Source organism: Panthera tigris, chromosome C2 (genome assembly GCF_018350195.1).
Source record: "Panthera tigris isolate Pti1 chromosome C2, P.tigris_Pti1_mat1.1, whole genome shotgun sequence".
In the NCBI taxonomy this organism is placed as follows: Eukaryota; Metazoa; Chordata; class Mammalia; order Carnivora; family Felidae; genus Panthera; species Panthera tigris.
Window position 1 is genome coordinate 134,909,500 of NC_056668.1, and position 16,029 is coordinate 134,925,528.

At 42.0% G+C, this 16,029-nt stretch overlaps 1 protein-coding gene across 1 annotated transcript in view; it reads left to right on the plus strand.

The window, feature by feature from the left end:
- Positions 1–8,351: 8,351 nt before the first annotated feature.
- Positions 8,352–16,029, plus strand: part of KCNH8 (potassium voltage-gated channel subfamily H member 8) — a 354,464-nt gene continuing 346,786 nt past the window's right edge. Inside the window, exon 1 of the mRNA XM_042956973.1 lies at positions 8,352–8,658. Within this exon, the coding sequence (XP_042812907.1) occupies positions 8,583–8,658 (76 nt within the window). The 5' untranslated portion in view covers positions 8,352–8,582. The remainder of the gene's footprint in view (positions 8,659–16,029) is intronic.

Genomic DNA, 16,029 nt, shown 5'->3' on the forward strand with positions numbered 1-16,029 from the left:
CTCAGAATATTCCTTTAAGTTCAAATTTGTGTGGCTTATAAATCCATAAAAGTGCACACACACACACACACACACACACACCTACATTCAAGATATCAATGAACCAGGGAAAGAAGAAAAGATAGGATAGCAAAAGGAATGGTAATGAAGGAGCCATGAAGTCAGTGCTGACACTTACTATGAGGAGGACCTGCCATAGAGTATTTTTTTCATTCGTTTGTTCATTCAGTCATTCATCAAACATTTTTATATACATCTTATGCCAGATACTTTAAATAAAAGATTGGATAAGATATTCTCCTTAAGATAATAAGACTTCAAGAATGGCTAACACCAACAACAGGTGTTGGTGAGGATGTGGAGAAAGGGGAAACCTCTTACACTGTTGGTAAGGATGCAATTGGTCAGCTACTCTGGAAAACAGTATACAGGTTCCTCAAAAAGTGAAAAATAGGACTACCCTACAATCCAGGAACCGCACTAGTAGGTATTTACCCAACAAATACAAAAATACTCTTTCAGAGGAATACATATGCACTGCAATGTTTATAGCAGTATTATCTAAAATAGCCAATTTATGGAGACAGCCTAAGTACCCATCACTGAAGAATGGATAAAGAAGATGTGGTATATATACAATGGAATATTACTCAGCCATGAAGAAGAATGAAGTTTCCATTTGCACTGCCATGGATGGAGTTAGAGAGTATTATGGTAAGTGAAAAGAGTTGGAGAAAGACAAATACCCTATGATTTCACTGATAAATGGAATTGAAGGAGCAAAACAAACGAGCAAAGGAAAAAAAAGAAAAGAGAAAGACTAGTAAAGTGAGAAACAGACTCCTAACTCTAGAGAACAAACTGATGATTCCCAGAGGGGAGGTGAGTGAGGTGATGGGTGAAATAGGTGATGGGGATTAAGGAGTGCTCTTGTTGTGATGAGCGCTGGTGTTGTACAGAAAGATTGAATCTCTCTCTTGTACACCTGAAACTAATATGACACTGGATGTTAACTGACTTGGTTTGAAATCAAGAAAATAGCACTTCTGCTCAAGAAAAAAAGATAACAAACCTTTCAAAGCTCAGTGGTGCAAGAGACAGAAGAGATGGAGAAATAAACTAATAAATATAAAGTGATACATGGCGAAATGATTGAGATGATAACTGTGATAACGAACATTTATTCTTTCAACAAATATTTACATGTCTACAATGTGCCAGAGACCACGTTGGTCACTGGGAATACAATGATGAGTAAACAGTGGACACTGTCCTAGTCAATTTCTGTGTCTTTTCTCATTTATCCCTCACACTTGCTCTGCGACATGTATGTTGTTTTAATTCCCATCAGATTCCGAAAAGACAAGTAACTTACTTAAAAGCACAGAAGTAAAAGTAGGCCGGATTATATACAACTGATATACAACAGCTGTTGTGAAAGCAGAATGACTCCATTTTAAGGGGCATCCAAATTAGGCTGGAGTAGAACGTGGGTATGTGTATATGTTAGTCATGCGAAAGAGGTTTAAAAAGTGCTTTCCAGGAAGTGAGAATAGTATGATCAAAGTCACAGTCTCTTGAAGAACACTGCATGTTTTGGGAACTTCTAGGAATTTTGTTTTCCTTGAACAGAAAATGTATGACGAGAAATGCATCATGAAGGGAAAAGCTGAGCTCAGGACATAGACCTCTGACCTTACCCCCTAGGCAGCACGAGGACTGACATGATCAGATTTACCTTTAATGAGATCAATGGCTTTGAGGCAGAAAAAACTTCAGGCAAGGAAACCACTTAGCAGGCATGGCAGGGGTTCCCACGAGTCATGGAAAAGACCCAAACTAGGACATTGACGCGATGGAGAAATTAGAGAGACTTCAGGATATAGTTAGGAGATAAAATAAAGGCCTCAACATTTGATGGATATTGGGACTAAGATCCAAGAAGGATGTCTCTCTGGGGACTTATTTAATGATGCATACAAAAGTTTATGTGGGAGAAATACTCAAAGTGTAATGAAAAGCCCATGGTTGGATATTGTCAGATGCTTAGAGGAGAGGCCTGGGCTTCAGATAAATATTTTGAAAGTGTTCTCATAGAGAAGATATTTAAGATATGACAGTTACTGACACAAAAATGTTCAGTAATCTAGTTTATAGAATCTTGAAGAACATGGAATAAGAAGACAAGTTGAAGGAAGGATTTTTTTAATGAAAATGAAACATTCAACGGGTAAGATCTTTTTGTTCAAGACAAGAAAATTGGCTCTCTTAGAAATTTATGGAGGGGCTCAGTCGGTTAAGCGTCCGACTTTGGCTCAGGTCATGATCTCACTGCTCGTGGGTTCAAGCCTCATGTCAGGCTCTGTGCTGACAGCTCAGAGCCTGGAAGCTGCTTTGGATTCTGTTTCCATTTCTCTGCCCCTCTCTTGTTCACGCTCTGTCTCTCTCTCTCAAATATAAAATAAAAACACACAAAAAATAAATTTACGGAATAGAGAGTTTTAAGAAAGAATTAATTGGCAGAGTCAAATGCAGGGAAAAGAAATCAGGAATATATGGGCTGAAAAATGTCCATTAGCCTAGACAACGAGGTAATCAATGACTTCAAAAGAGACATCTCGGTAGAATGGTTGAAGAAAAATCCAGATTATAAAGTGTTGATGAGGGAGGTAAGAAAATGGTCATGGTGATTATAGGCTAATTTTCAGGAAATCTGCCTGTGAAGGAAACCTGAAAGATTACATTGATCAGGGAAGGGTATTTACTAGGATCACAGAATCTAGAATATTTACATATTAAGAGAATACACTAGCAGAGAAACAGATATATAGGCGAGAAGGGCTTGACAAATGAAGCACAGTTCTAGAATTATGGGGGTTGTGTGATACTTTTGCAGAGAACACTTAATCTTCTGGGACAAAAGGAAAGATGGTAGGATGAATGAAGTTATAAAATCACTGGCAGATGCAATAGCAGGAAATTAAGGGAGCTTACCATTAAGATCTGATGAAATTGGGGCAGCAGGATTTTGCAAGAGGCCTGAGGAGAGTGTTGAAAACTTTGGATAAGCACTAAGAGACATGATGTTAAATTTCCTGTAACAGACTATCTGCAAGGTGGTTGGATTTAATAAATAAATAAGGCAAATATTAGCTCCCGTTTTCACTGTCCCCCCTCCTGAAGAGGCTCACATTCACTGAGTGGCAAGGTGGTCTGGATTGTCTGGCTGTGTTACTTGACTATTGTGAAATTTTACCGACAGTTGAGGATGCTATTAGATAAATCCCTGTACTTCTAGGAATCAGTGATCCACCTATTACCCAAGGTCCTTTGTAGGTGCCTAAGTTCCTAAGGGGAGAGTCTATACAGGACAGCCTAAAGTAATAATAATATCTTGTATTTATAGAGCTCTTATTATAATTTTGACACCATCTATGTTTTTTATATTATTAACTCATTTAATTATCACAAAGTCCAAGGTAGAGTATTATTATTTCTCTTTTGTAGAGGAGGGCTTACATAGTGTTTCCCAAGTTCTTTCTCGTATAGGTGAGACAGACCATATGCATAACTGTCGATGAATTTATCTTAATCTCTCAACACCAAGCTAGTATTTTCCCTGCCTTAAATCACCACAGGGCCAGGTGCCAGGCAACTAAAAACCACCCCTGTAGCCTAAAGCCCACCGGAACTATTCAAGCTAGCTAATCTTAAACTCTGCCCTGCGTTCCCACAGAAATCCCAATAAAAGCTGTGTAAGAGCTCCCCTTACTCCTGTTTCTGCTTTCTGGCTAAAATCCGGTGTTCCTCCTGTGGTTCTGCGTAGTGAGTCATATCTCTCATTTCTAGGGTAAATGTAAGTAACATTATATTTCTCTTTCAGTGGCATGGGCTTCTGTGTTGTCACTTTTTTTTTCATGTTTATTTATTTTTGAGAGAGAGAGAGAGACAGAGCGTGAGTGGGAGAGGGGCAGAGAGAGAGGGAGGCACAGAAACCGAAGCAGGCTCCAGGCTCCGAGCTGTCAGCACAAAGCCGGATGTGGGGCTCGAACCCACGAACCCGTGAGATTATGACCTGAGCCGAAGTCTGGTGCTTAACCGAATGAGCCACCAGGCGCCCCTCTGTTGTCACCTTTATAAATTAAGACTGGGCACAAAGCAAATTGTATTTTATCACCCTTTTCAAATTCGGATAGTCATGTGATTCATTTTAACCATTAAGTTGTGAGTAGAGGTTTTAAAACACAGTGCGTGTTCTGTCAGATTATCTTTTTCTTATCAAGGAAAACACATTGTGAGCACAGCGTCCATCAATCTGGACCCTAGTAATGAGCAGAGGTACTTGCCAAGCATGTCAGAAATGTAGTGTGAGCAAAAAATAGCATTGCTGGAATAAGCCACTGAGATTTTATATTTTTATTGAAGCATAATCTAGATTATCCTGACTGTGATCATAACTTTGGAGGTTTTTGCCAGAATATTCCCGTATGTATACACATTGAGAGTATTTGGGGAATAGGAGGCAGTAACCAAACCACCAGCATCCAGTTTGGTAGGGCAACACAGCAGGACAACTCAAAAGCATTAGTAAAAGAAATGAATCAACTTGATTTTCCTTCTGAGCTTCTAGAGTCATTTATATTTAGAAGGAAACACTCAGAAGCCATAGGTTGTGACAGGTTATTAATACATGAATGTGTTCTGAGTTAATAAGACCATACAATGTAACAGTGAACGATATTTATCGTATGTAAAGAACGTTGAATTAGATGTGCTAGAAGACAAGAAGAAAAAAAAAGGAGAACTAGATGATTGTAACAATCCCTTATATCCTGTGCCACACATTACAGGTTTCAAAGATTTTTCAGAAATATTTTCTTCTACTCAGGGAAGAAGGTAGGGAAAGTATTACCCCAGTTTTACAGATGAAGAAGCGGAAAGTCACAAAGATTAAATGAGTTGCCCAAGGTAGTGTCAAAGTCACAAAGGGTAGAGACAAAACTAAAACGCAACACTTATGAGTAGATGCTCTTTCATACCCACCTACAAATCAAAATAGCTACTGTTCTTGAGGGCTAAAATCCTTGCTGCCAGAAAATGTTTAATAACGTTTTCAAAGCCTATAGTCAAATACATGAACATCAATGGAGTATTTGTTTGTGCCATGGTATTGAATGAATGCTGTAATTCCAAAATGGATGTGAAGAAGACTTAAACTATCAAACAGATATGGGGATTCTGAAGCCGTTTTTCAGTCTGATCCAGACTGAAAAGACAGCATGAAATGCTGAGATGTTTGAAACCTGAGGAGTTCCCACTTAAAATGTTAAGTACGTCCTGTATGCAGAGGGCAAGGAGAAACCAAAGAAAAAAGCAGGCCACTCCAAATTGGAAGGTGGCATGGTTAACAAGCAAGGGAACTTACATAGGAGGCTTGTTTTGAGTAGTTGCAAAATAAGTAGGTGCCTGCATATATAAAAAAAAGTTTTTATAGAGGCCTTAACTGTGGCTTAGAAGCTTGCTCTCTTAAGAGCCCGCTCCAGGCTGTGGGAAAGGAAGGCAGAAAGTACTTTACAAAGATAGGGGAAGCAGAGAGGAGCGTCAGACTTGAAGTCAACCAGTGGTCACATCCTCTTGATGACCTCCACCAACAGGAGAGAATCGACATGAAATCAACATGAAAGAAAACAGTAACAATTGCCATTCACACATGGTTTTAGTTCTCAGGTGATTTCAGGGTGTATTTTTACTTGTGTCTTAACATTTTCCCTATAAAAATTTTTTGACTTGACCCCAGATCTTGTACCCCTAAATCCTAAACTCTTAGGGAAATATTTCGAATAAGTGAAATTGATGTGGAGATTTTAACATACGGACTTCTGTCCCCTGCCACTGAATCTGGATTCTGTGCCTGCTTTAGTTCTAGAAATTTCTGGACAAGGCTTTAAGAAACTGGTAGCTCCTAATTCCTAACTCCTGGGATATTTACTCAATATCCCTAGATCCCAAGATCAGAGTGGTGATGATAATCTTAAGAGGATCCAGGCTTGGATATGATTTTAGGGCAGGAATCTTGTCATTTCCAGCAAGCTCCCTCAGTACATAGTAGGTACTGGAGAAGAGACTAAGACAGTGAGTAATAAATGCTGGTCTTCACCCCTCCCCCCTTCCCCCCCCCCCCCCCGCCATAAAACGGAGGCTTTCTTTGGGTTTCCATTCTTAAGCCCCTCTTGTTGCTTGTTTCCTGCAAGTGATTTCACGCATCCAGCAATGTAGAGCAAGCCCACGAGGCAACAAAGACACAGCGCTACAGTGCAAATTTCATGAACCCGAATCCTGCTTTACACCGAGTGTATTTCATTCGGAACTTCAAGCTACTTGACGCGAGGCGTTTTTCAGGCTTTTACATCGACAGCAGCAGTCTGGGTTTTCTGGGACGCAATGCACCGCCCAAACAGAAGCAGAGGCGCCCTCTTCTTTCCCTCCCCACTCTGCCCAAGAGGGAGCCAACAGAGCCACCCTTAGTCTTCTCCGCGCGCCGCGTGGGGGACACCGCCCACGTAAGCCCGGCTTCCGCAAAGCACAGCTGGCTGCGGACAGAAGGATTGCAGGGGAAGGGTGGGAGCGGCCGGGCGGGCAGGCGGCGAGTTCGGCTGGGCGGGAGACCCCACGCCAAAGGCCTGACCTCTGGATTTGCCGCCCCGCGCCGCCCACTCAGGAATCCCCTCCCCGGCCCCCGCACCTCCCGCCCCGCCAGCTGCACGCGGCGGCCGGATCTTCTCGAATTTCAACACAAAGGGAATCCTCGGCCGCAGGAAGTGCATCACGGAGAAAGAGGGACCGGGGGCGGGGAGAGGGGGATGCTTCCCTCCCTCAGTACACCCCCGCCCTCCCGGAACCCTGGGCCGCCGTGACGAAACCCTCAGGGTCCCCTCTTCGCCCCAGGAGCCTGGAGCAAACAAGGGCCCCCCGCCCCCCGCCTCGCTACCAACTCTAGTGGGAGGCGAGTTCCCAGGCGGCGGGGAGGCGAGCTGCCCCTCGCCGAGGCTCACACACCTGTTCGCTTCCCCCCCTCCTTTCTTTCCGGGTGCGCCAGCACCTGGGCTTACGTTTTTGTTTTGTGTTGCTTTATCCCTGGGCTCTCAACTTTTCCCGTCACGTCTCCTTACTTCCAGGGTTTTCTGTAGAATCCCAGCTCGGGTGTCCTCCTCCACGCCCGGCGGGGCTGCGCCCCAGGCTTGGGCCAGGTTTTCCTTGGCAGAAGGTTAGCAGACCTGGAGTCCCCGCATGAGCAAAGGGGAGAAGGGCAGGGAGAGACCGCTTTCGTTTTCCATGACACCTGCCGTTCCGGGGACTCGCGGCCGGGCTTTCTACCCGGAGGTTCCAGCATCGGCGGAAGCGTAGCCTGTGGGTGGGGATGTGGGGTTGTTGAGGGGCGGGTGGGGGCGGTGGGGTGGTGGAGAGGGGGCAGGCTGGGCTGACTGGTGTTGAAGTTGTTTTTTTACAAGGCAACCTTACAGGGTTTACTTAAATTGTATTTTGCAAATCAATAAAAACAAAACTTTTCTAGTAATGTTTTATGTACATTTCACCAGGGAGTGAGAAACCATCATTGTCCCTTAAAAAAAAAAAAAAAGCGCTTTTATTATTTTCTTTTAGTTAAGAATGGATTGGGGAGACCAATGGCAATTTGGGGAAAGGGGCCGAAACACCCCCTTTTTGAGCCCGGCAAGGAGAGTTGGAAAAACCCGGGAGCTTTGGACTAGTTTTCAGGCGGAAAGACCCGGGTGACTGGGGAGGGGGCCGCGCAAGTAACTCCAAGCTGCCCTGCTCCAATTGCGGGCACTCAGGTGTGCCGGAAGGGGGCCACCTCCCCCTGGGGCGCCAGGCTGCCTCAGCGCCCTGGGACACCACTGGGGGAACTGCCCCCTCCCAAGCTCCAGGCCGTGGCCGGGTACCTGCCCCAACCTGTCTCCTCCCCTTCTTCGGTACCACACCCACGGGACTCCGGTCTCCCCGGGAGAGGGACGGAGCGGGAACAAAGGGGTCTTTGTTCACTGGCTCCTGGGGGGTGGGAGTCGTGCTCGCGCGCGTTTCCCCGCGCCCCTTGGAAACGGGGAGGCTCAGCGCCACCCGGCCTCGCCCTGCGGCGAGCGCCGTCCTCCGCGACCCCAGCGCCTGAGGTCAGGGCGCGGCGCCCCGGGCCAAGGCGGGCTCTTCCCGAGCGGGCGGGGTGGGAGGCGAGGCGGCGCTCGGCGGGCACTGCCGCCCGCGGAGGGACGGTGGGGGGTTCCGGCAGCTGGCGGAGGTGGAGGGGGCGGGAGAGGGAGCCTGCGCCGGGCTGAGCCTGGAGGTGCGGGGCGGGCTCGCCGAGCGCTCGCGGAGAGGCTCCTGCCGGAGCAGCGGCGGCTGGAACGCGCACCCTCTCTCCTTCCATCCTCCACCTCCTGATCAGCCCCAGCACCGCGCCAAGTCCCCCTCCGCTGCCGTCAGCACGCTCCCCTTCTCCCTTCTTGGCACTTTCCTATTGAACCATCCGTCTGGACAAACTTTGATGGAGAATTTCACACCACGCTGGAAAAATGCCGGTTATGAAAGGATTACTGGCGCCCCAGAACACCTTCCTCGACACCATCGCCACCCGTTTTGACGGAACACGTAAGTCTTGCACTTCGACGAGTTGTATGGTATTTTCTGAGAATGATTTTCCACGTATAGATTACTTTCTCTCCCACCTTCTTTTTTTTGCACCAGCGGAGTGAAATTCCTTCCGTTTTTGCAGAGGTGTCTTTTGTGTGGAGAAATTTCCTTCCACCCATGGTTAGGTGTAGTATTAACACTTTGGATTGGTGTAGTTGGCCCCCTTGACTTGCTGGGTTTGTGAGGGCTAGAAAAGAGCGTGAATATCGATGCCCATGTTCACTGTGGGACCTGTATTTTGGTACCTCTTTATGGAATTGTTTTTCTTTTTAATGAATTTTATGGGGTGAAAGTGGGAATGCCCATGTTACTGAATTGCCACCTTATCTTTTTAGAGTTTCAAGTCTGTCTAGATTATGGGGTGAGTTTGTAATATTATGCTTCCGTGGAGCATCATTCCTTCAGGTCTTTCGGATAGGCATGATTTCCCATCAGAGTTCAAGAAATTCAAACTAGAGTCAGGATTGCCAAGTGTAAGCTTTCTGTAGAATTCGAAGGGTTGTGAGTTTGTCAGAATCTTGATTCCTGGTTTTATGATAGAATAGCGCACCTCTCATTCCTGAAATTATCCTAACCCTTTAGGAGAGACTATTGGGAAGGGAAGAGCTGCACATTATAAAGGCACATCTGATCATATGAGAAAGTGTAGACATTTTTTTTTTTTTGAGGGAGAGTATTATTGGACGTTTAGCTTGTTTAAGCTACAGTTGAAAATAAGGATATGGTGTTGTGTGAATGCTTGTAGATTGTTGGGAATCACCTGCAAGTTGTTCTCTTTCAGGACCACGGTCAGGTCCCCGTTCCTTTCCAGGCTTCTCAAGCTCTCCTCATGAGCCCGCTGGTCTTCCCAACAGGCTTAGGAGTCTGTACTTTTACCCCTGACAAGTTCTCTCTCTCTCAGTTGGTTTCACTATGAGTATCCCCACCTTCTTCCTAGCTTATGTTGCTTCTATGTGCCGTCTTTCCTTTTTCTGCCTCTTTCACAAAACTCCCAGAAAGTCATTTATTCAAAGGCTTTTCTGTGGTTCAAGTACTATTGTTTTTTACTGTGATGGTATATTTCTTGGAGCTGACATGAGAGAGCACATCTAATTCTATTTCCACACCAGTAGTGTGTGTATACACACACACACATATGCACACACACTGTGAAATATACACATGCACATATACTGTGAAATATACACGTTTCTATTATGTAGGAATAAAGTCCTGGACTTTGTGCTTTAGGAATAGTTGGAAAGTTTACATAGGAAGGAAATGAAGCATTTACTTGATTTTGTTTAATTTTAATTTTTGATATCCACCCTACTCATGGTACAAGGTGTGGATATTCTTCCCGTGTTTTTAACTTTAGCTTTAACCATTCTCTCCCCTTTTATATTCGACATGTGTCATATTGGTGAAGTGCAGTGCAATTATATATGTGCCTTCTTTAGATAATAAGAGAAAATATTGTAATAAAACTTCTAGTCCCTGCCACTGCCATTACCTCCACCACCCAAAATCACCACTGCTGACTTCAACCATGTGTGATTGTGGGTACTACTAATTATTTCCTTAGGAACTGATTAGTTTCATGTGAATGTTTCTTCTTGAAGTTGCAAATTTAAACCCCAAAGACTCAACAAGGATCCCAAAAGCATCTTTTGAAAATGAGGTAATTGATCAATGGTATTTGCTTATCTCATTGTCATTTAAAGTTGAATGAAGTGCAGTGTGTAGTGAATCATCCCAGCACAGCCCTGGGAATTACTGCAGCAACATATTTAGGTACGATTTACTAATGATGAGAGGGGTTTTCGATCATCAGAATGAGATACCTTTGCCTCTTTCTCTCACTGTAACATTTGATAAGCAGAGGGCTAGTGAATAGCCTTTGTTTTTAAAACTAAACATTAACGTTAATAAAATGGAAGATTAGAAATTTTAAGTTCTTATTTAAGAAGACCATCATTATATACTAGCATTTAGAATAAAAATCACAAAAAAACCCAAAAATTGTTGGAGAACATGCTTGGTCTGTGCTCCACAGGGTCTGGGGGATTCCTGGAGGGAACCACTATGCATGCAATCAGTCTGAAAATCAGTGAAACAAATTTTAAAATGATGAGTAACATAATGGTTTACTTTGGCAAGACTTTTTTTTTTTTTTTTTTTTTTTTTTTACAACATCTAATGAATACCCGTCCCAACAAACCCCACTCCAGGAAAGAGGATTGTATTTTTTCATTTACTTCTCTTTTGAATTGCAGGATGGTTTAAATAATCTGAAACTTAAAAAAAAATACTTTAAATAAATTTTTAGCCTCAAATTTTGCTGTATGAACAATCATGAGCATATCATTTCCTTGGCTGAGTATTTTATCATATTCTGTTATGTTTCTGTGTTGACAAAATTTTAAGTGTAAGTACTATCCCTGTAACTCTTCCTATGATCATCCTTATTTCTCTTGATTTTTTATAGTATTTATTTTCTTGTGCAAGTTAAAACTTTTTGCAAGATGAAGCTATTTGCAAATTAGCAAAATTACCACCTGCCCAAATAAAAGCTCTACAGAAAGTGAATAATGTTATTATACTTGAAATGTAATATGTTTTTTATTGGCACATTGTCTGCTTTATTTGTTAGGTATACTTTATAGTCATGTTAGTTTCTTATTTCATTTTATATTGGGTAATCCTGATGAAAAAATAAGAGAACAAACAATAATCCTGGCAAACCACCTTGCTAACTTAACCACCATACAGTGTTATCATTAGCCCTACTGAATTAATATTGTAATAGAAAATAATAAAACAAAACATCATTCAAAACTTCTCCCAGAAAAAAAATAAGTTTACAACAATAAAAGCTTATAACATAATCTTACTAATTTATCAGTTGAAATAGTATCACAGGGCAACATAAAAGAAGTTAATATATTTTATCACCTGGTGACACATTATTGTTTTATATAATAGGTCATTTCTTTCTTTTAGTATTTAAGAAGTGAATTCTTTCTCAGGATTGAAAGACAATCATGAACCCTTAATTGGAAATTATTTTTTCCAATATGCAATTTTTAAAAACTATTGGAAAATATAAATCTTGTTATATAAAACTACTCTATAATACACTTACTTTTGAAATATGTTCTTCTGGCTTCTGTTTAATTGAAGTGCAATGAGAGTTAGAAAAACAGAACCTTGCAAATTTTAATATCTATACCCTATTAGGACAAAAAAGTAATGCCAATGAATTTTTTTGACTCATTACATGTAACCACACTTCTCATTGGGAACACTCTAAATCAGACAGACAGACAGATACACACACACACACACACACACACACACACAATGAATGTTAAAACATTATGATCTGTATCTAGTTTACTTTTCCCACATTTATTATGTCTAATATATTTTAAAAAATCTCTTCTGAGTAGACTTTTGTGCTAAGCACATGAATATAAATCTGGACAAAGGGAAAGTGTAGTAGAAAACAGGTAAGTACATATTTTAAAAATAGTTTTAGTACAAATATTTGGTACCATTTGAGGAAAAACTCTTCTTTCCTTCATATAAAACTTTCAGAAGTGTCCATTTTCAAATATAATTAGTCTACATTTTCTTTTTTTTTATTTAAAAAAATTTTTTTTAATGTTTATTTATTTTTGAGACAGAGAGAGACAGAGCACGAACGGGGGAGGGTCAGAGAGAGAGGGAGACACAGAATCTGAAGCAGACTCCAGGCTCCGAGCGGTCAGCACAGAGCCCGACGCGGGGCTCGAACTCACGGACCGCGAGATCATGACCTGAGCCGGTTGGATGCTTAACCCACTGAGCCACCCAGGCGCCCCTAGTCTACATTTTCATAGCTGTATATTAGCATACATTTTCCAGTCACGTTAAAATTTGGCCAGAATACTTCTTTGGGGTTAGTGAGATAAGACTTAAGCTTTAAAGGAAGTTCGTAGCTCAGTGGACTTTATCAAGGAGATTCCAAAGTATTCTGAATAACAGTGGTTTAGAAACTCATTCATATTTACATATATTTTATATACTCCTGTATAGACTGTTTAAAATGGTCCAAGGAGGGGCACCTGGGTGGCTCAGTCGGTTAAGCGCCGACTTCAGCTCAGGTCACCATCTCGCGGTCTGTGAGTTCGAGCCCCTCATTGGGCTCTGGGCTGATGGCTCAGAGCCTGGAGCCTGCTTCCGGTTCTGTGTCTCCCTCTCTCTCTGCCCCTCCCCGTTCATGCTCTGTCTCTCTCTGTCTCAAAAATAAATAAACGTTAAAAAAAAAAAATAAATAAATAAATAAAATAAAATGGTCCAAGGAGATTTTTTAAAATTGAGATGCTTCCTTTAGAGAAGCAATTGCAATGCTTTTTCTTTTCATCTTTCTTTTCTTCTTTTTTCCCATCTTTCTTTTCATGCTTTCATCAAATACATAGATTTCTTCACATCAGAAGCATAGAGAGAAGGGTAATGAACCCAGTGCTATAGGAGGAGGGAAGAACGAGGTGGGACAGTAGTGGGGATCTTCCTAAGTCTTTGCAGGCTTGTAGCTTGGAGAATATCAGCAAAGGCACTTAGCCAGTAAAAAAGAATGAGCTCCATTATGTATGGGTCTGTCTATAAAAGGCTATTACATGAAAACATTCAAGGAAATAGCTAACATTCTAGAGATATCTCTCCCAAATAGTTTATAAAGACTCTTTAAAAATTTTTTTTATATGCTACTAGTAGTCTCTTTTATTATTCTTTGTTTAGGGAGCCAGTTCCTTGTTAGTTTTCTTTTTCTGTGTAGTAAATTACCACAAGCTTAGTGGCTTATTATGTCATATCTTCTGTAGGCCAGACATCTAGGGTTAACTAGGTCCTCTGCTCAGGGTCTCACAAGGTTGCAGACAGGTTGTCAGCTGGGGCTATGGTCTTTGCTGAGGCTCAAGGCCCTCTTCCAAGGTCGAGGGGTTGTTAGCAGAATTTAATTCCTTGCAATTTTATGATTGAGTTCTCCATTTTCTTGCTGTCAGGTGGGGACTTTTCTCAGCAACTAGCAGCTGCCCTCAGTTTGTTGCCACGTGTCCTCTCTTATAGGCCCTCTCACAACCAAACAGTTTACTTTTTCAAGAGCAGCAGGAGGGTCTCTCCTTTAAGAGTTCATCTAAGTCAGGCCTGCCCAGGAGAATCTCCCATTTGATCAACTCATAGTCAACTGATTATGGATCTCAATCACATCTCTAAAGTCATCTGTTCTGTCCACACTCAAGAGAAAGGGATCAAAGTGTATATACAAGGAGTTGAGAGTCTTGGGAGCCATCTTGGAACTCTGTGTACTACAGTTGCTATTCATGCAAAACCCAGTGTTCTCACGTTTGTTCTTCTAAAACGTAGATTTACTAAGCACGCTCTGTAATTCTGTATGCATGAAACCCTGCTGAGTTTACATCTGAAATCTTAGTGAGTATAAGGCCCAACTTACCGGAGGGAGGGTTTTGCTTCACATTTTGCCAAGGGCATAGGGGTAAACCTAGCCTAGTTGAGCTAGTCACGTTTAGTCAGCTGTCCCATCAGACTCTCAGACCCCTCATCATCTACAAGTAATGTGGAAGATGTCAGATTATTTTCAGAATATTAACGCCAGTCTCTTAACAGGGTGCTCCCTCTTTACAGATAAGGAATGGGGTCTGTTAGTCTGTGTCTATGGATATCTTAGCCTTCACTGGATGGAAAACCAATCCAAGAATATAATATCTGCAAAGAACGATCTCCAGGACAGGTTGTCTGTCACACTCTAGGCTGGGCTGCTTCCATCTTACTAACTTCTTAACCAGGCCTGTTTCTGGGCAAACCTTGTGAACTGCTTTGAAATGGGATGATTTCCATCCATTTCTCATGCTTCTAACCATGTTTTAGATTTAAGACACTCCCCACTATGCACTCTTGCATTGAGGTTGGCTGTGGTCAACTAAATAATGTTCTTTATTTAAACTTCATTCTAGGTTTACTAAAAATTAGAAAGAGAGACAGAAGAGGAGAGAGAGGAGAGAAGTGAGAAGAGGGAGGAGGGAATTATTTATTCTCATTCCTTGACTTTGTAGATGAATTCTTTACTCTATAGAGGGCTTATCACAGGAGTTCTCATAACTTCCATGCAGTGATCAAAGTGTTTGATTTATAAGAAGTGGATTTATGTCTTGGGGCACCTGGGTGGCTCATTTGGTTAAGTGTCTACCTCTTGATTTTGACTCAGGTCATGATCTCACGGTTTGTGCTGTTGCGCCCCCTGTGGGGCTCTGCGCTGAGAGTACCAAGCCTGCTTGGGAATCTCTGTCTCTCTCTCTCTCTCTCTCTGTCCATCCTCCTCCCACACTTGTGCTCTTGTTCTTTCTCAAAAGAAACATTAAAAACAAGGAGTTGGATTTATGTCTTTATCACACGTACATTTCTTTTAATGAATGAAATATACAGATAATAAGAAAAGCCTTATTATACAGTCCTTAAAAATGTTAGATAATTTTGTTTTGACATCATTATATAGAGGAAAATTGATAACTAATATGTTAAAAATGGAAGTTACGCTCACAATGTAATTTTTTTTTAGGCTCTGGCTTTTGGTATCACCGATAGACCAAAGGCCAAGGCATGAACCCTCTTCTGGCATGAAAAAAGCATTGAAGTCCTGAGTTACCAGTGTCTGGGATGTGCTAGACCCAACGCACTTTTAGAGTGGTAGTCTCTCTGATGAAATCTTTACTTTATTCATCAATAATCAATCAATCAATCATTTCTTCAATATTTAATATTTAATCATCACTGACTATATACAAAACCATTATACTAGGATCTTTGGACTAAATCGGGCTTGTCTTTCTCTCAAAGAGGACGATAAAAGTATGCAAAAATTACTGTAGTAAAGGTTGGAAATCTGTAAGAGTATTCAAGAGGTATAGGCAACGAACGGGCTGTGTACCACTGGGTGAGAGAAGAATAATTTCTGTGGGTGAATGATCTGAGCGTTTTATATAATGATTATGACTTCTGGGTGGGAATGATTGGCACGTATATGATAAGGACAAAGACAACGTTCTGTTTACTCTGCCAATTTGTGTAGCATTGTCATTGAGGCTAACAGGGGGATCTTTAAGGATGCAAAGGGCGAAAGGTAAAGGCAGGAGGAGAAGGGAAAGTCAATTAGGCCAGGCGTGGAATGTCTTTAAAGTCAGAGTGCTTTGTCACAGTAAGTCATCAGAGGTGATAGGTTAATATCTTGGTAGGAGTATAGTGCCATCTGTGCCTAATGTAAAAATTCTCAACCTTTCCATGTTCCACAGGCTG